The 27,831-nt window shown below is 38.2% G+C and overlaps 1 protein-coding gene across 2 annotated transcripts in view; it reads left to right on the plus strand.

The window, feature by feature from the left end:
* ZDHHC17 (zinc finger DHHC-type palmitoyltransferase 17) overlaps positions 1-27,831 on the plus strand; it is a 76,262-nt gene that overhangs the window by 16,861 nt on the left and 31,570 nt on the right. For both annotated transcript variants that reach the window (XM_035544068.2, XM_035544067.2), the window contains exons 2-7: positions 3,313-3,416; positions 12,753-12,875; positions 18,265-18,342; positions 19,739-19,883; positions 25,948-26,012; positions 26,768-26,930. In XM_035544068.2, the coding sequence (XP_035399961.1) occupies positions 3,313-3,416; positions 12,753-12,875; positions 18,265-18,342; positions 19,739-19,883; positions 25,948-26,012; positions 26,768-26,930 (678 nt within the window). The remainder of the gene's footprint in view (positions 1-3,312; positions 3,417-12,752; positions 12,876-18,264; positions 18,343-19,738; positions 19,884-25,947; positions 26,013-26,767; positions 26,931-27,831) is intronic.

Genomic DNA, 27,831 nt, shown 5'->3' on the forward strand with positions numbered 1-27,831 from the left:
GTGAAAACTTAGGAATGCTGTCGTTACTCTTAAGTGCTTAGTACAAGTAGTAGGTAAGCTGGAGGGGCTGGTGAATATCACCTCTCACTTATTTTTTTTTTTTTCAATTTATATGATTAATAATTAATTTTCAAGCTTCTGCTGTATTCCCATAAACCCTTTTGTGAAAGCATTAGTATCATAGGGCTGTGGTTTCATGGTCACTTCAGGCTGACATAAATATGCATCGCTTCTAAGCGGGCAGCTCTCTCGGCTTGCTAGCATGGGCCCAAGGGAACAGGAGCCTGGTTTGTGTGCTTAAAGTGCTCGGGAAAATGCAGCTTAAGAGGAATAGTGTTCCCTAGTAAATTAACATCTGCCTGAAAATAAGTTTGTTTGCTTTTAATAGCTGCGAGATAACAAGACGGATCCCCCCTCCCTCCCCCTCTCCAGCAGCTGCGGCAGGCCAAGAAACACCCTACGCGAATGTCTCCTCATCGGGGTACTCCAGGACAGCAGATTGCCTTTGTTCTGGCCTCTGCCTGGTGGATTTTTCCCCTTAGCTCCTCAGGGCCTGAGCATGACAATTTGAAAAATCCTGGTGTGATCATGTAGTATAATAACAGGTGAAGTCTGTATAAATTCTGTGGTTTTTCCCCTAATGTGAGGGAAAACGGCATGGCACAAAAAGAATTAATTTATTAAGCTATTGTATTTTGCTTTTTCATTGTCATGTCATCTGGCACTTTTTTCAGCATCTTTACTCCAGATAGTAACTAGTAGCTGAGGTGGAGGAGGTTTGGTTAAGCTGTTGCCGCCTTCAAATCCGAAATGAAGCTGTGTTTCTGGATAGTAAGAGAAGAGGTTGCACCGTGTGATTCGGATGACAGCAGATGCCCTGTTACAGTTTTAGGTTTCCTCCTGTAGAGATGGCAACAGAGAAGCCTTCCTGCCGGGCTGGCAATGCTTAATTGGTTAATCCAGTTAGGTTTTCAGGCTTAGAAAAACAGTGAAAAGATGGAGCACCACAGAAAACATTGTGGTCATGAAAAGATGTGCTCGGATCATTCAGGTACCGAGCGAAACTGGCAAAAAAATCATTCCTTTTAAGAAAAGTCAGAATAAAAATGAAATGTTTGAAAGTTGTACGTATAGGTCATTTGTTCTGAAAATGGTGCTGAAGAAATAAAGGTGTTGAATTGCTTTCCTTCTGACTGGACTGGGAAGGTTCCCAAAAGGCCGAGGATGGTTCAGAAGCGTTACCTCCTTCTTTTTCTATTCTTTTTTTCTGAATGGCTTTGTAGGAATTTGTAGTTTGTGGAATAAAGAAACGTCTTGAAATAAGAAGTGAGCATTCAACGAGTTATCTACAGTCTCTTGACATATTATAATGTCGTTGAGTAAGACTGCTGTCTTTTAACACGTGCCTTTCCATACGGAGATGCTACAACCGTGTCTGTGTGCTTAAGTGCAGCACGATATGGTTGTGGATGGAGACAGGCTTGTTGCAGAGTTAGGTGTGTATGAGTAGCTAAATCTTGGGGTTCAGTGCTCTGTTTCCTGATCGTCTTAGCTGTGATGGTTGGGTGAGGCTGTATGTCATGAGGATTGACTGGATGTTATCCAGAGATGGGTGAAGCTGGGGATGAGTGAGAAGAAAGGGAGCACTTTCTGCGCTCTTTCACAAGCGGATTCCTGCTTTGTTCCTACGGACCATTCCCGAGATGTCACTTAAATCCCCGCTAGAAGTGAGGATGTGCAGGGACGTCCTGTTTGGGTCGTCATCAGCGTCTGCGCCTGCCACCAGTGATGCAAAACCATAAGCTCCTGCTGTTTGAAGTAGAGAACAAGACATAGCAATTAGGTCCCAGATAGAGCTATTGCTTTTATAAAAGCTTGCGCTTATGCTTTGAGATGATGGAGAATCAAGTGTTAGAGGATACAAAGTACTATTTTATCCCATAAAGTGCAAAATAAAATTTGCACTGTTTACCTAAATATGTTAGAAAAAAAGACAGGTTTGTCCAAGGTTCATGGCAGACTTCTATGTATGCCATGTTCTGTTTTTATTCTAGGCCCACATCCTAGCTTGATTTGGAGGAACTACTTTTTTATGTCAAGAATTTGGCAGTGCTACTGGATCTTAACATTCAGTCTTTGTTTTTGACCGAATTTATCCTTTTGCATTTGTTTCTGAAGATTTTGCTTGCAGTATTGCTGTGTTGTAAAGTTCTTGTTTAAAAACAAGCAAAACAAAAAATCCAAAAAACTTGAATCTCTTGAAAGGTTTTTTATGTACAAAATTTCTGTAGTCAGTATTAACTTAGTACAATTTAGTGCTATAAAATGTACTGAATGCATTAAAATCTCCTCCATTTGGCTTTTTTGCTTTATGATTGTGTTGTATGTAACATAGAAACATTCAGCTTAAGTTATTCAGTGCTGATACACAGGCAATCAGCTATATAGTGTTTGTGACAAATGGAAATTTGTAGAGAAACCACATAAAATACATTCCATTTCAACTTGCTGAGTTGATTTATCTGAGTTTCTACATGCGTGCAGCTTTTAAAGAAACATGGTACGTTGCCACCCGAGTGATCTGTCAGCGCAGTGTTTTAATGTAAATTCCACCAAGGGGGACATTAAGGGTTGAAGCGATGCTGTTCATCAAAGTAATTAAGTAACTAGGAGCTGTATCTGATGAAGAATGTGTCATGCTGATGCCGTTTACTTTTGTGCTGAGGAGCTCTGGCAAAGTATTAAATTCTGTTTTTTAAATTTTGTGTCAAAAAGAGACTCACTGATTAAACGTATAGATCACCTCTGAAGCTGGGACTCGAGTTGAAGGATCAATAAAGTATTAGTAGGTTCCAGCCACCAGTATTAACCATTCCCAAGTTATTTATTTTACAGAAGATATTTGACCGTGTGATGTGAAGTATTAAATTTGTAGTAGCGGTGAGACTTTCTCAAATTGTGGCCAATAGCTTTTTTTAGCTATGTTACTGTATGTATTGCATTTATTTAAAATAAATTCTGTTTCCCTTTGTTAGCATTCTTAAAACTTCCTCGGGAAAGGATTTGCCAGAACTCTGCTGCTGTGGGTAGCATGTTCTGTAAGGTGTTTTAAGTCTATTCTCAGGAATACAGTGGCCTACTTTGCGAAAAGTACCAATATGGCCAGTCAGCTGGTCACCCTCAGATTTAAGTAGCTTTATAGTGTTTTGAACTGGGTCCTTATTTTATTTTTACTTATAGATTTGTATTTTTTTCTGAGAAACTTCAGTAATGCTTATTTTGGTGCTCTAATAACAAGTTTGTCTCTTTTAGGAAATAAAGCCTCAAAGTCATTACAACCATGGATATAGTGAATCTCTTGGACGAAAAAGCCACATTGATGATTACAGCACTTGGGACATTGTCAAAGCCACACAGTAAGTTTATTCTTGAGTGTCTTTCTGGATTAGTTGAAAAATAGCAAAATGTATTTTTTTAATATGCAGAAAGTTGAAGGCTAACTGTATTTGTAGATACAATAATGCAAGATTTTAGAAGTGAGCTATACAGTTTAAGATGGTTTTATGAGCAATGTGAGAAACACGTCGGAAGCATTGTGATAAGTTGTAAATATAGGTGGTTGCTGGGCAGATTGTTGGAAGAGAAAGTACAGTTTTCTTCCAGCTTGTAGTGGTGTTTATTTTCTGTAAGTGATGGTTAAGAGGTAAGTGGGCAGCATATCGATAAGCAAATGTGAGGATTTCCTTGATTTCTTGGCATCATTTATAGGTTAGAAAGTATGCATCAGTATGTAACTTCCTCCATCGTCTCTAATTCTGCAGTTTCAGTGCTGATATGAAACTGACTTTATAGCTGAAAGAAGAATTGTAGGAGTAAACTGTGAAGAAAATTTAATTAATAATTGCTTTTTCAATGCAGATTAATTGTATAGAAGACAAATCTGTTTAGTCCTGTAATACATACTAACTCACAAGACGTTCAGAAGAATCGTCCTAGAACTGCTTTTCAGCTTTCTGTTGTTCACTGCTCAGAAACCACCACCATCACTTTGACCTTTGTTTTTCAGTAAGCTGAGATGATACAATTTCATTTTTAAAAACTATTGTTAGTTTGAATTCCTACTCTACTATGTATATTGCCAAGCTATTTGCCTTTTTAAAAAAAACAAACTTTCAGTTTCTTTCCTGAAAGTCACCTCCTTCAACTGGAAGCACATTTGTATTTGACACAGGCCACATGACCTTTTGAGTTCTTAGGGATTTAAGTTCCTGATGTAGATGTTGACTGACCCTGCAGTTGTTGCTCTATAGGGTTTAATAGTAATACTACAACCTATAATCCTCTTATCAGGGGGTTCCTAGAAATGAAAGCACTGGTATAACATGGAACTATCTGCTTCGTAAGGGCATGGAACTATGACACCAGAAGTGATGATTTTGCAAATTACCTGCTTCCATTTTTGTATGCTCATTGTATTCTTGGAGCCCTGAAACACGTTTGTCTCTTATCCCTCAGGTTTAGGTTGATCTGTGCTTTCAACTGAGGTGCTTTAATCCTTTTCTGGTCTCCTCTGACAATTAACAGGGCTGTGAGTTATCTGTTACATTCCTCCACAGTCTTGGTGTGATGCAGTTGGTGAGAAGTCCTCTCCTCTCTAAGAGGACTGCTGTTTCCTATCGCAGCCCAAATGCTAAATAGCTCAGGGAAAGGTGACTCAGCATGGGTATACGATCAAGTTATGCTAGTGGTATTCCTTGGGATATCCTCCTCCCCCAGTAGAGGGATACCTCACCTTTATTTCAAGTATGTACTAAAATTCGAAGGCCGTGTTATGTAAAACAGCAGTCTATAAGGGAGGGAAGCCAAGAATTGTAAGGCTTACAGTAAAATAAAGCTGCTAATATATTAATTCAGTGTTTAAAAAAAAAAAAAAGCCTTAAAAATGGTCTCCTCATTACTGTTGAAGGTGAACTTTCACGTGATAAACAGCAATGGTGAAAAGGTGCCTCACTGATGCATAGTTCCTGCTAAAATGAACAATGTAGTTACTTTTGTAGAAATAAAACCTCTTTTACAATTATAACCTTTTAACCTCTTTTACATCTATTACATTTTTACCTCTTTTTAATAAAAAATGAGTGATCTTATCCTCTGCCACTTGTCTTCAAATATCATTGTTTACTTAGATTAAAATAACTGGTTCAGTTTACCTTTCAGTTTGGTGCTAATGTAAGTTGGATGCCACAAAAAGCTTTGTTTAAAATAATAATAATAAAAAAAGAACGTTAATGTGTATCCTAGAACTCCCCTCCCCAAGCAGTTCAGTAACTTCAATGACAATACAGAAAAACAGAATAAAAATTATATTCGTTCTCCTCAGTTTTGGCATTTTTTTTTTTTTTTCCCCCAAATTCACATGTGTATTCAGCTAGGATTGGCAGCACAGTTGTTTTGTTTTTGTTGTGTTCCTCCCCCCCCCCCCCCCCCCCCAGGACACTTCAAAACCTCCCCAGAAGGATATAAGTTTTCTCAGTGCGATAATATCAGATGGCAGCTGGGGTGCTTACCGTTAATAAAATGAAATCCTATTGTTCTCAGGACTGTTCTGAGAGCTAATCATAATAACAGAGTTGTGCATTTTTCTGTTTCTTTAAAAAACAAAATAAACCTGACACTTTTAAAAAGACAAACAAATCTGTCTGATTGTGCCTTCCAAAATATTTGTCATTTAATGTAAGACCACTTAAATTGCAGGCTTCTTGACAGATAGAGGGTGAATTTCACCATAGCATGGAGTTGTCTGTTATCATGTTTGTGATAATCCACACAGGAAGCAGTCAGTCGCATCATATGAGTACCTAGTCAGTCATTTAATCTTTTTCAGTCACTGTTCATGCTGTATTTCATGTACTACATTATTAAAAGTTTCTCCTGTGAAATCAACTAGCGTTGTTTATTGCTGCAACAGGTATTGAAATGGGGAACATAGCTCCTTAAACTTTAATGTTGATGATGAAAAATGGAATGAAAATGTGGAATTCCTCTTCACTCTCTATATGCTGTTTGACTGTAGAATTCCGCTTCAAGATGTTGACTTTATTGGCACATGATTACAGAGAAATAGAAGTGTTAGTAAAATGATGCATTTGCTTTTATGTTTCTCAGCAGGTCAAAATGATAAGAGCTTGCAAGCTCCACACATTTTTCCAGAAGAATATTTTGTTCTTTGTTTTGTGCCGCATTGGACTGTTTATGTGCTTTATCTTCTTAGTTTGTAGTTTGAGCACTTACAAAATTAACTTGCTTATACACTGAGCTACAAATCTGATAACCTCTTAAAATCAATTGAAGACTGTATGGAAAAGAGCAGTTCAGTCAATGTTATTGGTGCAAGGAGTTTATCAGTATTTGTGTTTTTCTCCCACTATATTCCTCATAAGTTCTTGCATAAAGTGGGTCTAGGCATGATTTACACCAAAAATACTCTGTTTATTTTGCAGAAGCTTGTGCTGGAGTAAAAATGATAGTGTTTAGTTTTAATACACATTGATATGAAGGACACTTTCCATTGGCTGTTTTACATGTCCAAAGACATCTAGCTAGAGTTAAAAGTACTACTTTCTTAACCCTTCACATTGTAACATCCACAAGATGTTTGCAATCTCTTGGCGTCTTGTATTCAATTATAGCAAAATTCAAGTTGATTCATGTAAAGTTTCCACTGTTTTTGAAAGTAGAAGCAAGCCACTCGTATATTTGAAAATATATTTTCAACACACTAGTAAAAAATGGGCCATTCTTGCCTTTGCTGATGCAGTAGAGTAATGTTACTTACTAACATTTAGTAAGTACTTCACCTGGAACTGCACGGCAAGTCTTTATATTTCTTCTGTCTCTACAAAATCCAAGGATGGGCTCTGTACCAGTTTAGTTTCTCTGATACCTACTCTCACTAGAGATGAGTGAATGGAGTTTTGTATAAACTAGGAAAAGCCATAAGCTGTTTAAAAGTGGAAATGTAATTGGGGATATTTTAGGTCTGTTTATTTCCATTTCTTGTGGATTAGCAGCAGTAGCTCTGCAAAGTTGGAGTCAACTTTGAATATGATGACTTAGGAGAGGTACCATGTTAACATGGTAACTTAAAGCTCATTGCTGGCTGTTTTGTTTTAGATCTTTTAAGCCATGAAACTAAGGAAAAATAGCTCATGTTCACAGGTGGAGAAGTATATGGTGGGTTATGACTAGAACTAACTCTGGAACAAGTTAATTCTTGCTTTGTGATTTTCAACTCTGAGTGAAGAGGCACCTTCTGCTTGCAGTGACCTTGAGCAAATTCCAACTGCTAGAAGTGTGTTAAATAACTATTATGAACATTAGTATTAAACATTAATAAGATTAATAACATTTGTGGGTTCTGCGAGATTGATTCCCTGTGCTCAAGTATTACGGTTTCATTATTGCAAGATTAACTTTTCTGCTAGTTTCATTCACCAGTATCATTAAAAATGAGATTTGTGTGCATTGTGAAATAGTGCAACAAAAGTGTGCTGGATCTATGCTGAATCTTGCTCAGAAATAAATAAATTAGATACATTTGGGAACTGTCTTTTGTCCTCACCATTTCTTATTATTCATAGTGTACATGACAAGAAGAAGGAAAAAAAAAAAAGATACATAGAAAATAATTCAAATTGGTGAGAGCTGGCCAAAGTGACGATTACTCCTGTTTTTATTTCACCCATCCATAGGGGAGGAAGGTCAGATTGTGACAAAAGTACATGTTCTTGGCCTGCTCATTTCAGGCTCTGGAGTTTATATACATACCAGCTTTAGCAATATAATTTAAGTTTGAATGGAAGGATGTTGTTTTTTTAACCACATTAACAATATATCCACAACTGTCTAGCCAATCTGAGGCTCTGGAGCGTATACAACAGCTGAAATTCTCTTGTCTCTCAACATCATTGTTCAAGGTTCATTAGGCAGCTCTTGAGCTTGCTCAAGAACATCTTTGCTGTTGAAAACAAAGCTGTCTTACTGTTTAACACACCAAAAAAAAAAAGTATGAAAGGCTATGTTAGTATTTAACTGCCATAGTTCATGGGAATGAAACTTCAAAAGGTGAAACAAAACAAAACAAAAGATTATTTTTGTACTAATTGCATTTCCAGTTAAAACAGCTTTGATTGGATTTGCGGTGATAGTAAGATAAGGGAGTAGGCTCCTGGCTTATATACCGGTTGTTGGTCTGGTGATGTGCTCACTGAAGAGAGATACCTTCTTACTATTGTGACCAAATTTGATGTTGCTCATATGGCAAAGCTGGCAGTGTCTATTTTTAAGACCGTGTGCTTGCAGACAAAAAACGAAGATTTACAAATTTAAAACACAAAAGGATTCTAGGATACTATTCTTGAAAGTATTAAATTAAGAATATCTTTAACTTACGATGACAAAATACTGTAGTTACTGAAATGGCTTAGACGGTGACAATGAAATGAGCTTGCACAATGGGATTTTTTGCTCTGGAAGAACTAGTCCCACTTTTCTCAAGAACAAGACAAATTCAATAGTATTGACTTATATTCCTAAATTGTATTCCATTGATGCTTACAGATACCATCCTCCAGAATTCACCCAGATGCTGAATTTGTTGCAGTAATGTACTAATCTGTTGAGAGGATTTCAGCCTTCTCTCTTGAAGGGACTACACCACTTTATAGCAACATTATGAGTATGCTGAATGTCTGAAATAGGTGACTTTCGCGTTTTGTAATCCAACAGTGCATCAGGAATATTTGGAAAAGACAAAGTGAAGTCAGCTGTGGCAAACTGATGAAAGAAAGACTTTGTGTAGTATGTTAAGAGAAGAATGCTACATTTCTAGGACAGAGCTCAAGAAACTATGACTGCATCAGTTTGTGTTTTCTTCTATTTAATTGTAGAGAGCATACTGTTTCCAGTAATAGGAACAAATTGCTGTAAATTCCTAACCTTTTGCCAGGTGGTTTTTGTCTATCTAGATCCTTACGTCCTCTCATGACAATAAATTAGAGTTATTAAGTTATACCTTGTTACATATTTTATAATCAGTTATGAACTCCAGATGCTGTTGTATGCCAATGTGATATACAGACAAGCAAGTTTGGGAAATTCCGAAAGCATGCTGAAGATAATTCTCAAACAACAGATGTATGAGGCCACCTTTCCTAGCTGGCTCACTAAGTACTTATGACAGAAATTAGAGAAGGCCTTGGAGATGTGACAGGAGGTGGCTGTCTTGGCCCCAGTGGTCATGAAACAGTTCAAAATTTTTGGTATAATGCAAAAAAATGCTCTGTAGTGTTGCCACCCTGGATTTTAAAAGAGCAGACCTTAAGCTACTTGGGGAGTTAGTTGGCAGTATCCCTTGGGAATTGGCTCCAGTGGGTTTAGGGATCTGTGATAGTGGGTCACTTTTCAAGGGCCGCCTCTTAAAAGCCTAGGAGCAGACAATCCCATTGCCCTTGCAAGTCAGACAAGTGGGGCAGAAGACTGGCTTGGTTGAACAAGAAACTCCTCCTGGGACTAGGGCAGAAAAAGAAAATATATCACCTCTGGAAGCAAGGCCTGGGCTTCACAGGGAGAGTTCAGATCTGCATTTTGCATCTGCGGAGAGAAAACAAGAAAAACTGAAGTCCGACTTGAGCTGACACTGGTCAATGTGGTGTCAGACAAAAAAAAAAGGCCTTTTCAGGTATGTCAACAGCAAGAGGGAGTCTAAGGAAAGCATTAGACTGATACTTGAAGATGGTCACCTGGCAATTAAGGATGGGGAAAAGGCAGAGGTATTTAATGCATTTTTGCTTTAGTTTTTAACATTAATGATAGATCGTGAGCTGCCTGGTCCTCTGTGTTGGAAGACCATGGATGCGGAAGAAATGACTTTCCATTTGTGGCCACTGAAATTGTGAGGGACCAGCTTTATTTATCAGTTGAATATTCGTAGTACATGGGGCTTGATGGGATTCACACCAGAGTGCTTGAAAGAATTAGCAGATACGATAACTGGACCCCTCTCAACAATTTACCAAAGGACTTGGGAGTCTGGGAAAGTCCCCGCTGACTGGAAGCTAGCCGGTGTTACACTGGTCTGCAAGAAGGGCAAGAGAGAAGGCGCAGGAAGAGGCCTGTTAGTCTAACCTCTGTACCTGGAAAAGTTATGGGGTAGACTATCTTGAATAAGATGTTGAAAGGCAGTTTAAGAACAAAGCTATTATCAGACATAGTCAATGCGGGCTCATCAGGAGAAAGTCCTGCCTTGGCAGAACCCCTGGCAGCCAGGAGGGCAAACTGCGTGTTGGGTGTGCTGAACACAGCATAGCCAGCTGGTCAAAAGAGGTGATCCTCCTGCTATGTTTACTGTTGGTGCAGCTTCGCCTTGAATACTGTGTGCCGCTCTGGGCTCCACAATGTAAAAAGGACATTAAGGTCCTTGAAAGCCTCCAGAGGAGGATGACAAAGCTGGCAGGTGTGTCCCGTGAGGGCAGGCTGAGGCCCTTGGGCTGCCTGGGCTGGAGACAAGGAGGCTGAGAGGTGACCTCCTGGCTCTCGGCAGCTTCCCGAGGAGGGCGAGCAGGGAGGGAGGTGCCAGCCTCTGCTCCCCAGGACACCTGGGGACGGCCCAGAGCTGCACTGGGGGGCTTCAGACTGGGCATGAGGAAAATCTCTTTGAGAGGGTGGCCAAACCCTGGAACAGACTTTTTAGCAAAGTGGTTGATGTCTCCTGCCTGTTGGTGTTCAAGAGATAACGCCCTCAGTGTTTGGATAATGCCCTCAATAATAAGCTTGAACTTCTGATTAGCCATGAAATGGTCAGGCAGTCAGATTACATGACCTCTCTAGATCCCTTCCAACTGAACTGTTCTATTCTACGTACTGTGTAGCAAGATCATAATTTGCTTTCTTGCCTTCAGAAGTCCTGCTTTCACTGCATCTCTTTTACTGTCTTGTCTCCTTATTCTTGGCTAAGTTGCCTGTAGTCCTAACTTGTTTCAGTGGCCCTTGCAGCTGTAGGGACAGCCAAGAATTGCATCACATTAACCCATTTAAACAAGTGTCAGAGATCGGCCTGACTTAAAACCTTATCACTTTTCCTGGCAGTTACGTGTGTCTGACTGGATGTATTTTGTCTAACTGGTTGCATATTTTTGAGCCTTCATAAACCAAACCTCTTCTTCCCATCCTCCCCTTCTCCCTCCAGCTGATTAAAAACAAAGCTTTATTGTCAAAATAATTCATGACTGCTACTTTTTTACTGAGTCTGAAGAGCTCAAGCTATACAGGCTTGTTTCCAGTTTGTATGTGCTGCAGGCAGTAGTCTTTGTTCTGCTTTTGTATGCTTTTGAAAGATTACAGGCGTGACAGCAATATCTAGCATTTTTCATAATTTCCAGTGTGACTTTCCTAAGAAGTAGAAAATATGATTTAAGCAGGTTGTTATGTGTAGCACTTTTTTTTTTTTTTTTAAATACTGTCCGATTAATGTGCTTCAAACCTGGAGAGGGCTTGGAAAGCATTCCTGAGGTTATTTGACTTGATTCAATTGAGGCTTCCCTGCGGCAGGACTGTGTCTGGGTTGAAGAGCCATTCAAACATGTTGAAGAAAAAGCAAGAATGGTAACTACCCTGGAAAAAAGGTCTTGACGCCAGTTTTGAGAGCTGACGCAAGGGGAGCAAAGGGGCCTTCAGTTGTCTAAGGCTGTGTGTTCTGCAGAAAGTGGCATAGAGAAGCAACGTAAGGAAAACATACTTAAATTCCAACTTCGAGAGGCTGTTAAACTTCTGCTTTAGCAGAAGTCAGATGTCACAAAGAGAGGAAGCATTAAACTTGATTTCAGGTTTTGCCCACACCAGTCTCCTCCTTGAGACTTAGGAAATTCCTGTGGGTTGTATATACATTCAATGTATGTATTCAAATGTAATCTTAACAAACCTTTCTACATTGCTTTTATTGCCACTAAAAATAGGAGTAAAACAGTGTAAGTATCAGCACAAACGGTGTTTAATATTGGAGTTAGATGCATATGTGATGTATGGAGTTAGCTGCATATGTGATGTTTATGATTCATGGATTGTTTCAACTTTCAAAACATCGGCAATTTTTTTGATGAAGTTAGCTCACAGTCAATAGCATTAATTTCATGAAAGCATTAATTTCATATTAAAACAGAATTTTGAAGGGATATGATAAAATGGTACTAACTAACATTAGGCAGATTGCTCTTTGTTTGTTATCTGAGAAGAAAAATGGAAAGTGTCAGGGATGTGTTAATGTTTGTAACTGATCTGATGATCTTGTTATCCATTCCACTGATTTTTGGAAGATACTTTCAAATCAGTTGGCCCTGTTATTTAGGCCTTCAAGAGATGGGAAAGGAAGGAAAACTGACATGGGAGAAACAAATACAGCTGAGTCCCTGGGAAGAGGAGAATCCAGTTTTACACTAGGCATCCTACTGAGCTGTATTTCACCTTGTTCTGCTGTATAGTTTGCTGTGGAGACAATTCTTCTGTAAAATCTTGAACTGGTTAATATAACTTCTGCCAGTGAAACTTACTGTTGTAAGAGATCTGTATTCATGTAGTGCCAGAAAGTCTCTGCTTTGTTTCTCTTCTGTTGAAGGTTGTGTATCATCATTATTACAGTGTTTGCTTAATTAATTTTTGTGCAAGGTAACAGCTTTGAAAATCTTATTTTCTTCTTCAAGGTATGGAATATATGAACGATGTAGAGAGTTGGTGGAAGCAGGTTATGATGTACGACAACCAGACAAAGAAAACGTAACGCTTCTCCACTGGGCTGCAATCAACAACAGGATAGATCTGGTGAAGTACGTATTATGCTTAAAGTGATATATAAACTAATTGCATCCTTTAAAATACTGTTATTTTAAATGTGTTAGTCCTAATTATCTTAAAAAGTCAATTTTTGTTCTTGAAATCTGAGGGAGGGGGTAGTAGTCAGAAGACCTAATCTGTATGTTTTACAGACACTGTTTTGATGACACAGTTAACAGAAATAAAACCTGCTAAATGTCTAGTATTTGAGCTTAAGCTTTTTTCAGGTAGATGAATGTGTGGAATAGCTGTTCAGCTGCATGTGTAATTCCTTTATACTATGGTGGACTTGCTGAAGTGCCAACGTTGTTTTTTTTAGAGAGTGAAATTTTATGCAAGGTGATAGCAAGTATTTTAAATAAGTGAGATTAGTATGATGGAAGGGGCATCCTTCATTCAGCATTTCAGGAAGTTATGAGTTCAATAACACTTTTGCATTTTAAAAACACAGTTATTACAGTGGTTAATATTGCAGCACCTCCCCTTTCAAGTAATAAAGAACAGTGGTGTGAGATTTGAGATATTTTTATGCTTCTCAATCTATGAGTTCTAGACCACAATATTTGAGGCTGTGATTTAAACCTATCCCTATCCTTCAAAACACGAAGAGCTTAAATCATGAAGGGTTAATCCTTAGTACTTGCTGTTTTACAAATCACGAGTGTATACTGAACGTTTCTTTTCTCTACTAGTAGCAAGATGATGAGTTAAGTATGTGCAATTGAATCTAAATACACAAAATATTATCGAATCAGCAGGATTCTAGGATATTTGGCCTAAACTGCACATCTTCAATCAGTCCACTTTTCAAAATATTTCTTATGAACGAAGGTAAATGTACACAAAACCAAATGCAAAACATCTTCATTTTAAGCATTTTCTCTCTATGTATGTCCATCACCAGTGCCTTCATCAGAACAGATCTTGAGTTTCTTGAAGTTGCCTGCAGATCTTAGGTTCATATTTCTCTTCTTGTTTTTAAAGGACTTTGTCCTGATGCAGTTCTTTTAAAAGAAGGTTAAAGGTAGATAAACAGATGAAGATTTAGCTCTGATGAGAAGGACCTTAGGGTCCCAGTGCACAGCAAACTGACCGTGAACCAACAATGCACCCTTGCTGCAAAAAAGGCTAATGTTATCCAGTACAAGAAACGTACGGACATACCTGGGGTGAGTTCAGTGCAGGGTCACAAAGATGATTAAGGGACTGGAGCATCTGAAATCTGAGGAGAGGCTCCAAGAGCTGGGGCTGTTCAGCCTGGCAAAGAGAAGTCTCAGGGGAAAGGATCTTAGCAATGTCTACAAATACCAGATGGAAAAGGAATAAAGAAGACAGAGCCAGAGTTCTCTCTTGTCTGACAGGACAAGAGCAAGTGGGCACAAATTAAAACACATGAAATTCCATCTGAACATCGTATTTTATTTATTTATTTATTTACCCATGTGCGAGTGGCTGAGCACTGGCACAGGCTGCCCAGCAAGGTTGTGCAGTCTCCCTCCTAAGAGATCTTAAAAAGTCTCCTGGGCATGGTCCTGGGCCACCCGATGTAGGTGCTTGAGCAAAGGAAACAATAGCTAGTGCAGCAGGTTTTATGCCTTTATTGTGGGTAGGAGCTTATCATGGAAACTGTAATTCTGTGTTTGGTATCTTCCTTTCACTAAAGATGGGTAACCAGTGTGCCTTCCGGCACACAGAGAGAGACCCTCTTGCAAAACCGATGCAGAATGCTGGTTAGCTAAATAACCTTCTCGGTGAGATTGTTTTAGACTCTATTGTTTTCTTCCTTTTCATTCCATTTTCCTTCTGGTTTCTCTTGGGTCTTTCATGGCTAAGCAGCTTAGAACTCGGTTTGAAATTATTGAAATGTGTAGAATTTCTCAGATAGCTATTTTTCTTTTATACAAATTAAACTTATAAATGCAGTTGTTTTATTCTGACCTCACTTTTTAAATCCAACTTGAATGCATAGTTAATTATGTGCAATAAATTATTAATCTTATTTGAGCTGTTGGAATACCTGTAAAACAAATGTCTTCTGTCTTATTTGATACGTCTTTGTAAGGTCTGAAAGCTGAATGGCATTGAGACAACCATAACCATTTAAAAACATCACTATACTATCAGGCATATGAAGAAAATAGGCCTATATTGTGGATAATGTTTCTCTGTTAACTTACATATAGTTTCCATATTAGCTTTGTTATGAATCTACTGCCTGCATGATACTTGATTGCAACCTAATGCTTTAGTTCAGTAGCATTTCATATAATATTCAGTTTTTTATTTAAAAAAAAAAAAAAAGCCCGAAATGCTTGAGGACCTTTCTTCATCCATAGAGTAAAATCAGACAAATTTTAAATTCCTAATTAGTTGTCTTTTAGAAACTGTTTTTTTTTTGTGTTTTTTTTTTTGAGTGGTACTTCAGCGTGCATTTTTGTGTTGTATTTTGCAAGATTTTTTCCCTCTGAGTGTGTTGCTAATAATTTCTTGTTTTAGCAACTGTGTCAGATATAGAGGCAGTTCAAAATCAAAATGTTGGATTTAGATAGATGGAAGTCCGTGCTCCAAGCTAAACCTGTATTTAGTTCTTTATTATATGATAGGAAGATCTCTCTACCTACAACTGAGTGCTGACATCTCTCCCCAGGTCTCCACCATTTCTGTCCATTATGTGCAATGGACAATTCCAGTAAGTGTGTTGACTAGTGAGCTTGGTATCACAGAGGAAGAGTCTAGGTATGGTCTCATGATACAAGATCTTAGTGCCTGTCTTACTGGCTTTTGACTATATCATGTCATCCTGGTTAGGGAGCTTAGCAGCTCATTTGTGGAAAGAGCCAACTTAGAACTAGACTTCTCTTGTTCTCAGTTCGTCATCCATACTGTGAAACTTGGGATTCAGCCTAGATACCAGTGAAGATACTTCATTATGAAAACTACAGAGCCTGTTCTTGTTTCTGCAGGATCAGGGATAAGTGTCACCCAAGTGTCGGACATCCATAATGTAGTTCTGTTTTCATCACGACACTGATCTGTTGCTCTGTCTTTGACTCAATTTTGTGAAAAGGCAAAAATTAGCGTTATACCTCTGCAGTTATCTAGTGACTGCATTTCACCATCCCTGTTTCTCCAGATGAGGATTTCCTTTCTACTTTTCCTCTTTCTAGCAACAGTGACTGCAGGCACTTTAATTTCACAACCACTGAATCCAAACAGGGGCAGTTTACAAATGCATGACGAAGATTTAGTGACTGTAATGTGGAGATCAGTGGAAGTATTTTCTTCCTAAGCCAACCTCTTAACAGATCTGCTTGCTTTGAATGTAAGTAGATTGCTTAAATAGGACTTGCACACCTGTTATCTTCTAGCGTGGATGCCTGGATGACTAAAGGAGAGTCAAATCATTCAGTTCCTCCTTTCAGTAACATTCTCACGATGCACTAAATTGTTCTATTTAGATGTTTATCTAGACCAGGAAATCAAGTTCTCGGACTAGTTTTGCAGAAAAATCTCCCCATCTATGTGTACTGTAATACAGTGATAAATCTCAAATTAGTCTAGAACACCCTTAAGGAGACACAAAAAGTTATTTCAGTGTACCATCTGGCAGGAGATAGACGCCTTGTATTTTCCCAGTTGTCAAACTGCAAGTTCGTCATTCTAAATAAAATGTACTAGCCAGTAAGTAATGCTTCTGCTCAGTAAAATCTGAACATATTCTGCGTTTCTGCAGGGACCAGTGTTTGAATGAAGGCAATCTGTTTAATGTTCACCTCCCCATGCGTGGCTGTCACATCAGTGAGATGGATCCAAGCTTTGGCTGTGAATGTCTGTGTTGTCTTTTTATCTAGACAAGATTGCTTTGGGAACTCCTTCCTAAAATGGACTGAATCTGCTTCTCAGTGTCTTTTGAAATTTGTTCTTTAGTAGCTGAGACTTTGCTTCACAACAATGAAATGCCGTCCCTTTAGCTTATGCAGGCTTTGCGTTTTCACTTACACAGGACCAAGACTTTCAGAAAATCTTCCTTGTTGTCTTTGAAAGTCCAAACGCCTAACTTCAGCAGAGAGATACACTGCATTGCTGTTACCTGGATGTCGGAGAGCAGTGGAGTGGACTATCCTGTATTGAGCAGGGTTAGGTATTAGGTTTTTTAGCATGTACATTGTTAGCAAATGCATTCTTCAGATACTGCTTCTATAGGTAACTTGTGGTCTCTTTTTGAAGTTTCACTCCGTGAATTGAAAAGCACTCGAGGAGAAGAAGGTAGTTACTTAGAGTAATGTTTTTCAAATCTATGTTTGTTCTCCTTCTTGCCATCTGTCTTGAAACACTTAGAGGAAATCGAGGTGCCAGAAGCTCAATGCTGAGGATTTGAAGGCCAGTTTGTGTGGGCAGGAAAAGAAGGATCCATATAGTATTTAAAGGTGTTATGAAAGCAAAAAGTCTGCAGGCACAGGTACTCAAAATGTTCAAGCGCTTAGAAATCTGTACCTAGGTAGTACCTTTCAAAGATCTTTTAGCTGTAACTTTTTGCCATTGGCATTTACAGTAGTGAATGAAGAACCAAATTTCTATGCCTTGTGGGAAGACCTGGTTTTTAAAAACATGAATTTTTGCTTTCACAAAGCAAAAATAATACTGCCAGCTTCGTGTACCAAATAAAACAGCAAGGAAAGCAGTTAGCCAAAACGGTACAAATGACTGAATATAAATTGTTTTAGTTAAATGTGGATTGCTTATTTTGTTCCCATCTGTTTAAAAATATTCTTGAGGAAAAAACAATCTCTAGCCCATCGTTTAGAAATATTTTTAAAGTACTCAAATGTTTTTGTCCTGTATTTAATATCGTACTACAACAGAGAAACATGTAAAATCTCAATACTTGGCTAAAACTGTAACTTAAGCAGGAGCTCTTGGAACAGTGGTTTCAGCGGGGAGTTGCAGTGATGATACATGCTCTGAGATGAATTATATATAGTTTTGTCATCTTTGCCAAAATTCTCTAAATATGCTACTTTTCTAGCAGCATTTTCCTTTGCCACGAATTCAGAATTCTTTCTAACCTAGCAAACACCCCTACGAATTTTAGAAGAATCCATTTTATCAAATACTTACATGGTAGCACGGTCTGCATATGTAGAGTAACTACACTGTTTTATGTCGGAACCAAGCTAGGAAACAGCAGTGTGCTTAAAACACGGAAGGGGTGTTCCTATTCTTCTTACCCATATCAAAAAGGCAAAAAATATTGACCTCTAAAAAGGAAGCTTACATGAAAGCAAAAGTTCGGACCTGTAATTGCCTGTTTTGCGGCACGCTGTGTCCTTTCTTTGTAACCATGATGAGCAATAATGCTTACTACTATTTTTGTTGTACTAGATACTATATATCAAAAGGTGCTATCGTTGATCAGCTTGGAGGAGATTTAAATTCTACCCCACTTCACTGGGCAACAAGGTGAGGAAAAGTCTTCTATAATTTTCTTTACCTGGGTGTTTTTTTTAACCTGGTATCTCCTACTGAATGCTTTATGTGATTGCTGTATTTTATGGGAATACCTGCACAGGAGTGAACTCAGTCATTGATAACTGCACACACTATGAATGTGGTATGTTTGAGCTACAAGAGCTTTCAGCATTAGTTCAGTTTTTGTCTGATGCAGAGAAAAACTTCTATGATAGGATAAAGAGTAAAATAAAATTAGAGTCTGTAGTCAACTTGGTTTATTCTTACTTTGGAGATCTTAATTTTGTCAGTCTTCTGAAGGTCAGCAATACTTGGGCAGCTGGGGCTTGGGATGATTTCGTGTGACATTGTCCTTGCAACTTTCTACTATGTGTGTAGATATTTTAAGATACACTTAAAATCAGGTGTATGATGTTGAAAGTCGTCTGAGAATGGTGACTGGCTGGAAAAATTGAAGACAGCCTTCTGGTAGTGACTGCTTCTTCAGACAACTGCCTAGAAGTGGACAAGAAAGCAGCACTGTCCATTGTGACATTTTTAACCGCAGACTGCAAAAGGTTGCTTAGAAAATTATCTTGTAGAACATATAATGTATCAAGATAATTTCTTTACTAAAGATGACAACTTGCTTGTAACACTCCTTTAAAAATCTTAGCTTGTATATTTCTTGTTACAGATTTCATTCTACTTTGTGTATGTTAACAGCACAAATATTTGATTAAATTTGCTGGTGTTCATAGCTATAACCTGTTGTTCTGTGAAGCGTTTTCCAGAGCTGCTTCTGACAGATTCAAAAGTTTTTTTTTTAGCTCATGTCAGAAACACTGTGGTGATAGTTGTACACCTTATCAGCTGGAAGGATGTGCCTGTGTTTATTGCGCCAAATAGATATCTGAGCTTTAAGTGTAGCATGGAGGAAAAGTAGGCCTTACATTTTCCTTTTTCTTCCTATTTTTATTTTAGTGCTGTTATTAATAGTAGAAAGTTAAACCACATGCACTACAAAATACAGGATTACATAGCCAGCTGGACATCTCTTAAAATAGCAGGTTTCATACATGAATTTGAATCAGGCACAGTAGATGATTTCCAAACTGAACTTGGGCTTTTTGTTGACTGGCCTTTTACTTCACAACTCACCTAAGCCAATTGCTTGTGATGCATGCATTGTCTGCATAGAATTTGCTCATGTTGAATGAGCGTGCATACTTGGTTGCAGAACCAAATCATGACAATCACCGTTGTCAAAATATGTCAGAGTTCAGAAGCTCCAGTAGTGTAATTAAATTCTAAACACATTTGTTGTGTTAAAATATTAACGTTTTAATAGTTTTTTTTTTGCATATAGTTATTCAGTTGTTTGTTTTCTGTGTTCTTTTGCATTTAGACAGGGTCACTTATCCATGGTTGTACAGCTGATGAAATATGGCGCGGATCCGTCGCTAATTGATGGAGAAGGATGTAGCTGTATTCATTTGGCTGCCCAGTTTGGACATACTTCAATTGTTGCTTACCTGATAGCAAAGGGACAGGTAAACTTTAAATAATATATTTAAACAGATTCTACTCAGAATAAGAAAAGAGTTGAAAATTAAATCATTCAGGAAGTGCAAAATATTTGCCTGACTAAACCTCAATAATTCAATGTATTTTACTGTAGACTACTGTATTTCAATTGATGCATATACCATCTGTTAACTTAATTTCCTGGAACAGAGGTTGGAGTACTTCGGCTTTAATTCATATCTTGGTATAATATATGCCAATTCTAGCAGACAGTGTTTTACCATTCTTTATATTTACTGAAGTTAATCTTTAAATATTAGCAGTGATGATGATAGCAAATATTTTGGAAATCTTCATAGAAACATCAAGTCAAGCATGGGTAAAGAATCCAGTGACAGAGTTGTCATAGGTCATTTCTCTTTTTGTGGACACCTATGTCTACGACTTTTATTTATTGCTGTTTTAAAATAGCATGTGTATGTAAGTTTAAAAAAAAAATAAAACCACCTTCTTGCCTCTTCTATTACTGTTATATTTACAAAATGTGTATATAGCACATGCATTTATTACTTTTCTCATTGTCCCATCCTTCATTATGTTTACTCAAAACTCTATGTACGTTCACCTTTTTGTCTACTGAACATGCGTTACAGTTCGTAGATTTACTCATCCACAAATATGTGCTTGAAGCACAAATTTGATTTACTTTGTAAACCATAAAGAAAGTTAAAACTCTCCTCTCTCTTTAGTCTTGCTAATGCTGCTGCCAATTCTATTCTGCATATATCACATATCAAGTGAGGTACAATCCAGTGAGTCTGGTAGAATATGACTATGAAGTTAGTTGTGTTCAGCTGCAAATTGCTACTATATTGTAGAACAAATACTAAATTTGCTGGAGAAAATGATCTGTGTCTATACAATAAAAAATGTATTTTTGAATAATTATTTTTTATCTGAAAATTGTTTGGTAAAACATGAATTAGTGTATGACAGAGTAAGCTAGACAGAAGAGGAAGCTGATCATATATAATCTCTGTATTTCAAGAGCATAGAGATTGGAGAGAAATGCTCTTTTATCAGGAACAAGTCTTATATTTTGCTCACAAATTATGTAAAATGAAAACCCCATGCACTCATATCAGAAAAATCTTGCAGGTGTTCTACATGTGCCAGCTCATGTAAAGCACAGCATCAACAAGGTATAAATAGCCTTTAAAATGTTCTATCATGATTATGAAACCTCCCTGTGAACGTTTGCTTGCCCTGATTTTTATATACAGACTTGGCCTATTTATTTATCTGAGCGTATAATGCTTCAGTCCAAGAGAAGCTGCATGTGTGTATGTACATAGACATAAAAGAACTTGCTTTAAGATTTATTTAAAATTCCAACCCATTATCTTGGTAACGGATCTTTATCAATTGCTTTTTAACGAGGATTCTTATTAAAACTCCCAAGTGTTAACAAGTATGATTTCAGTATCCTTTCCATGCCATAAGTTTGAATTAAGAGCTATTTTCACATGTTTCAGAAGCACTTCAAAAAGCTCAAATTTAAAATTATTTATTGATTTGTATATTTAAAATATAGTAATATCAACAACATTGCAATAACAATCCCTAAACTCACAGTTTTCTAGTTGTACTACATACAACTAAAACAACTACTTAGTTTCTGTAGAAGCTATAGGAGACAAATGATTCTGCTTTTTATTCTCCTTTAGTAAGTGTGTACGAGGTTGTTAATTCTGCTTTTTGTTCACAATGGTCTTTACCTCCTTCATAGTATCATAATTTGTGTTTGGAAACTTTAACTACTTTTGCCTACATGGGCTTACTCTGCTACTTCTTGCAAGCTTTTTTTTCTTTTTCTTTTGCCTTTACAGAGATCAGGTTCTCTTATGTCCAGAGAGTAGGCTTGCCTCTGTTCTCAACCCAGTTGTAGCACTTGGGTACTAAATGGCAAATAGGTAAGTTTAACAGAGTTTCAGAAGGGCTGAGGCTGGCACGGCCCTCTGGAGCCCACCAGGCCCAAGCCCTGCCCCAGCAGGGCCACCCAGGGCAGGCGGCTTTTGAAGATCTCCAAGGAGGAGACTCCACAACCTCTCTGGGCAGCCTGTGCCACTGCTTCATCACTTACACATTAAAGATGTGCTTCTTGGTGTTCAGAGGGAACCTCTTGTGTTGCACAGAATCATAGATTATCCCGAGTTGGAAGGGATCCACAAGGCCAGGGAAGTTACTAAACCAAGCATTTACTGCCTAGACCTAACCTACAGCACATTAGTTGCAGAATTGTAAGGCCAGTCATGTTTCTTCTTCATGATTGTCAAAACAGACTCTGTTGGACTAGATTATTCAGAACAGAGCTTTTGTTGTTCAGAAGAACAAGGTAGCTTCTGTTGTGTGCCTTACCTTCTTGGTAAATTGCCTGTCAGTCTGCACTCAGCTTGTTCCGCTAGGACCCTGTCAAATCTCTTATTTCAGTGAATAACTAGCAAGTCTTTCCCAAATTAGGAAATGTTTTCATTCTTACATCCACCTTCCTGATAAATTTTCTTACTGTTTGCTTTTAAATATGCTGTTTCTTTGAGAGTCTAAGTTTCTTTTTCCCTGGCTGACAGTCCCTGCAAGAGAGATCTTTTCCTTATTCAGAACCCTATTCACCACAAGTATAATAATGAATCTTTATACAAAGGTCTGTGATCTGTGAAATAACCAGAAATGTTTCTGAAGATGATCAAATTCCTGGTCCCTTTCTGTGCAATTCAGCGCATTTCGAACTGGAAAGCATCCTTTGATGCTTTTTGTGCTTTTGAGAAGGCTGTATTGTAACTAACACAGGACTGGTCTGAGCGCTACTGTTCCATGCCCTGGTAAGCCTAAATGCTGCTGTGATCTCTAGCTGCTATTCAGAATTCAAACTCGTCAGCTAGATTGCTTCTGAAAAGTGGCTTCAAGCAGCAGAATAGTTGCCACAGCTCCTTTCCATGCAGGAAGCTGTTTCCTCCCCTATACTTTTGCCTCTCCAGAAGCTTTAGTGAAATCCTTTATTAATTAAAATCTGGCTCATCTTTACGCGTGCAAAGTTGTTCTCATTCAGAGCCAGAGTTGTCCTATATGGGAAACAATTTTAATAATTTACCAGTTATGATCTGTGTTGTTCTCACACTTGAAATACATACACAGGGCATCGGTCTGCACAATTTTGAATCATTGCATCACTGTACTCAGTGAAGTCTGGTGCTTGTATTGCTCACGTTCCTGTTCTAATCGCATAGATGCCTGTCCGTGAGCAGTATCAGGCTGACCTGTCAGCAAGAGTTAAACAAGAAGTTAATGCTAAGATGCCTGTTGGTACACACCAGAACAAAGGAGCAGTGTCCTGAGGTGTATAGGCTGTTGAAGGTTTACTTTTTTGTCTCAGCCCTCTGGTACAGAAGAGCAAGATAAGTTTCTTTCAGAAATGTGCCCTTTTATTGTGTGGATGTGGTAACGATCTGGCAGAATAACAAAGAATTTTTGACGGGAGCTTTGTTAGACATGTCTCTTCTATCCGCAAGTACATCATCTTTAGTATGACTATAAAACTGTATGCAAGTGAATCTTAGTTTCCTTGTCTCTTGGTACAGTTCCTTTGAAGAGGGATCTGCCTCCATCCATGCTGGAGCTTAGTGGCTTATTATGAGTAATAGGTGTAGCCTGCTTATATAATCTGTGGAAGGAGTAATCTGGAGCTCATCTTTTCTTTTTTTCCCCTTCTTTTAACTGTCACGTAGTATGTGAAGTGTAGTTTTGATTTGTCAGGTGGAATCACTAAAGGAATCTCTTTTTTTTACCTCCTTCCAAGCAATCAAGCATCTGTTGTTGGTCACAAAGTTTTGCATTTCTGTATGTAATCTAAAGATGAAAGAGTGATTGTTCACGTCTCAGTAATTCATGCATTTTTCAAAATGAGTTGTTCACACAGTGTGACCTGTGAATCAAAGGCACGCTTCTCAAGGATGAACGAACTTGAGGTTAGGCTGTGGTTCTCATTTCCTTCCCAGTCTCGGCAACAGGCGGCTGAAGGCAGTGCCAACAATTGTGTGGCCCTAGGAGGCTCAAAAGGGTGTAGTCTGTACACGTACCTAGAGCCAGCAGGCTTGGATGCTGGTCTCAGTGCTTGTAACATGTTTCTGAATATACTGTGCAATAAAGTAATGGTTCTCTCCCCCTTCATCAGTCACTTTATTTCTGATTTTTTTTTTTAGTAAAGCAATGGAGTAAAAATTCAACAATGTCAGGGTATCTGCGATCTAGAGGTCTTTTTAAAGCAATTATTTGGTAGAACTAAATTGGATTTTCTGGAAAATGTCTGCTTGGGTCAGGCTAGAAGTAGTACAGAGGGTGGGGGTCCCAGGGAGCTGGGTGTTTGGCACACACTGGAACAGAGAAGGTTTGGAGGGAATGGAGGGCAGGTAGAAAGCATCATCATCTACATTTTTGTTTTCTCTCATGGGTGTCTCTAGCAAATGATATTGAAACACTTTCAACCTAATTTTCCTAGTAAAGTGTTGTGGTTTAACCTGGAGGCTGCTAAGCACCGCACAGCCATTCACTGCCTTCCTCACCCCCCGGCCCACCATGGGTTGGGGGGAAGAATTGGGAAGGAAAAAAAAGTAAAAGCTTGTGCGTTGGGATAAAGACAATTTAATAGGACAGAAAAGGAAGATTAATAATAATGATGATGATGGTAATAGTAATAAGAGAACGTACAAAGCATGTGATGCATAGCGCAGTTGCTCACTGCATCCGCTGACCAATGTCCAACCTGTCCTGGAGTAGCAATCCCACCTACCCCCGCCAGCCATCCCATATTAATTGTTCAGCATGACCCCATACGGTACGGGACATCCGTTTGGCCAGCTGGGGCCAGCCGTCCTGGCTGTGCCCCCTCCCAGCCCCTGCTGCACCCCCAGTCCCCTCGCTGGCAGGGCAGAGCAAGAAGCTGAAATGTCCTTGGCTTAATGTAAACACTGCTCTGCAACAACTGGAACATTGGGGTGTTAGCACTATTCTCATCCTAAATCCAAAACACAGCACCATACTAGCCACTAAAAAGAAAATTAACTCTATCCCAGCTGAAACCAAGACATAAGGGCTGAGGGGAGTAGCACAGGAGATATTGATATAACTCTACTGCCTCTAAGTACAATTGTTAGGTCTTGAATTAAGTTAGTTTAGAGTAATTTTCTGTTGGCAGGCTGTGGAACTTGCCCAAATGTGCCTGAGAGTCTGATTTGGCTCTGAACGTTTTTAGGAATTCCCATCTTCCATGTTAGCGAGGCAGAACAAAACCCTATAGGTAATAGATACTTTCCTTTCTGATCTTAAATAGTTGTCTTAACTCAGATGTCCTGGATGGTGCTGTTTTGTTATTCTGTGGCTAACTGAACATAGGTTCAGTTAGGCAAAATAATGAAATGGTGTGTTTTTTTTTGTTTTTGTTTTTAATTTTTAGTCATCAGTTTAGTCACCACTTCATTTATAGACTAGTTAATTGTTTTCATTAATAGCTTTTATTTTGGCATAAAAATTTTGTGGCATCCATTAAGTTGATATCCAAATATGTAAATACCCGTGGACCTCTGTGAACTAACGAAAATTGCTCTGTAAGTGCAAAAATAGCTGCAGTTAGTATTTAGCCATGTAGGGTGCTAAGTCATGCTTTTAATGCAAATTTATGAAGTAGTTTATTAAATATTGATGTGTTACTTTAGGTTTATCTTGCTTTGGAGTGCAGTATTACACCATCTATTTATGTGTTTATGTTGAAAGTGAATAGTACGGTTAACATGACTAGTCTTAAATATCATGGTTGTTCCTTAGTTTCCAAAATACACTGGAATGGTTATGTTTTTGCAATGGTGGTGTTAATGTCTGTTTTTGTTTTTAAATACTATTTTATTATGTGCTAAAAGCTTGCCAGGTTTTCACCAGCTCATTTGGTTAGTCAGAAAATACTGCTTCTTACTTGCAAACCTTGTATCTCTTGGAGCTTGAGCATGCTTATTTATCTTACCAACTTTTTTCTTTTTTTTTTAGGATGTGGATATGATGGATCAAAATGGAATGACACCTCTAATGTGGGCAGCTTACAGAACACATAGGTAATATAAACTCACTTCAATTTTGACTTCATCTTGGCATTAACTAAGTACCTTATAATGGTGATTGGTTTTGATTTTTGGCAAGTGCTTTGGTTTAACTAGCCAATGTACTTTTTGCAATTGCCACTTTATCTTTCTTCATTTATGATCTATTCCAGAGTGAAGGTAGCATCCAGATCTACTCACTAATATGAACTTTAGATTGCTAAGTAAATCTTCCTGTGGAGATTACTGGAAAAAGTTGGTGTAAAAAGACAATTCTCCAAAGAGCAAGTTAGTTTCAGTTAGTTTCTTGCTTGGAGAGGCCTGTCTCCTTTGCTTGTTGAGAGGAGCATAATTGAGCTTCCACAAATACCTACCATTAACAACATTATCATCCTATTTTATTTTCATCTTTTGGAATGCGAAGTAGAAGTCTGATGTATTTAGAACTTTGGTTATCTGTCAAATTAATAATCCCGTGCTTGCTTTTACAAATCTCTCTTAGTACTGTTAGTTTTTGAAAGAAATGAAAACAGAATTGCGTACCAAATGTGTTTCATGACATCCGAGAACAAGCTCCTTTTAAATTCAACAGAAATGTCGTTGCTTTTTTTGGTGGGACAAAATTTGAGCCATTCAGAATCATCAGCAAAAAACCGTTTCTGTTACATATTGTACTTGATAAACATTGCTCATAGAAGCTGAACTCATTAACAAGAAGTTGGAATGTATTTGAGTTCTTCTGTAGATCTAACAAGACTTTTCCTTTCTAGTGTGGATCCAACGCGATTACTACTTACATTTAATGTTTCTGTTAATCTTGGAGACAAATATCACAAAAACACAGCATTGCACTGGGCTGTGCTAGCGGGAAATACTACAGTTATTAGTCTTCTGTTAGAAGCTGGAGCTAATGTTGATGCTCAGAATATAAAGGTAAACAGTCTGTTTTTATTGTAAGTGGTTTAAGGCAGAAATAGCAGAGCCTATGATAAATCTGAAGAATAGATGATTCTTGTGGGTATGGGGGGGGATCATGAAGATGGAGCAAAAGTCATGCCACTGGTTTTTAACCTGGGAGTCAGTATTTACTAATAGTGGTGCATAACCATTAAATCTGAACCTTCAAAAGTACCCATGTAAATAATTTAACAGTGGTTATGTGTAAATATATTGGAGCTGGGGTGCACACTTAGATTGCATGAATGAAACACTGTGTATTTGGATTATAAAAAAATCTGAATATCTTTTAGTGAAATTTTGGGGTACCTGTCTTTTTGTTGGAATGAGATGCAAGACAGTCCATCTCCCAGTGGCAGCAAGGAAGTTTGAGACTGAAAAATATCACTAAGAGTAAAATAAGCAAATGGGCTCTTTTTCACATCAGAACTTTAAGTTGCCTGGTTACTCTGCCAGAACCTCTTAATGAAGTCACTTAGATTCAGCACTAACAGGGCTCGTTCGTAGCGTGTTAGACCAGCCATGGAGCTGCTAAAATATATGCCTGGAGTCTTTAAGAGATTCTTCAGTGGTGGAGGGTGAGCTTATTGAACCTTTGCTCTGCAGTGTTCTTGTCCATTGACTCCAGACTGTTCTGTATAGCAAATGAGATATACTTCATCGCCTAAGTTGTTTCTTCTGTGGTGTCAGAAGAATGCAATTTTAGAAATGGAATTTTCCACTACTCCATTTCTCTTCAAATATTTGTATTTTTCACCTAATGTTATAGGTGGGGTGGATAGATTGGAAAATACTGCTGTACATCTATACGTATAAAATACTTACTATCTAATTAAAATAATTTGACCTTTCACCATTTTGCCTACCAATTAAGTTG

The sequence above is a fragment of the Cygnus atratus genome, chromosome 1, assembly GCF_013377495.2.
Source record: "Cygnus atratus isolate AKBS03 ecotype Queensland, Australia chromosome 1, CAtr_DNAZoo_HiC_assembly, whole genome shotgun sequence".
Lineage (NCBI taxonomy): Eukaryota > Metazoa > Chordata > Aves > Anseriformes > Anatidae > Cygnus > Cygnus atratus.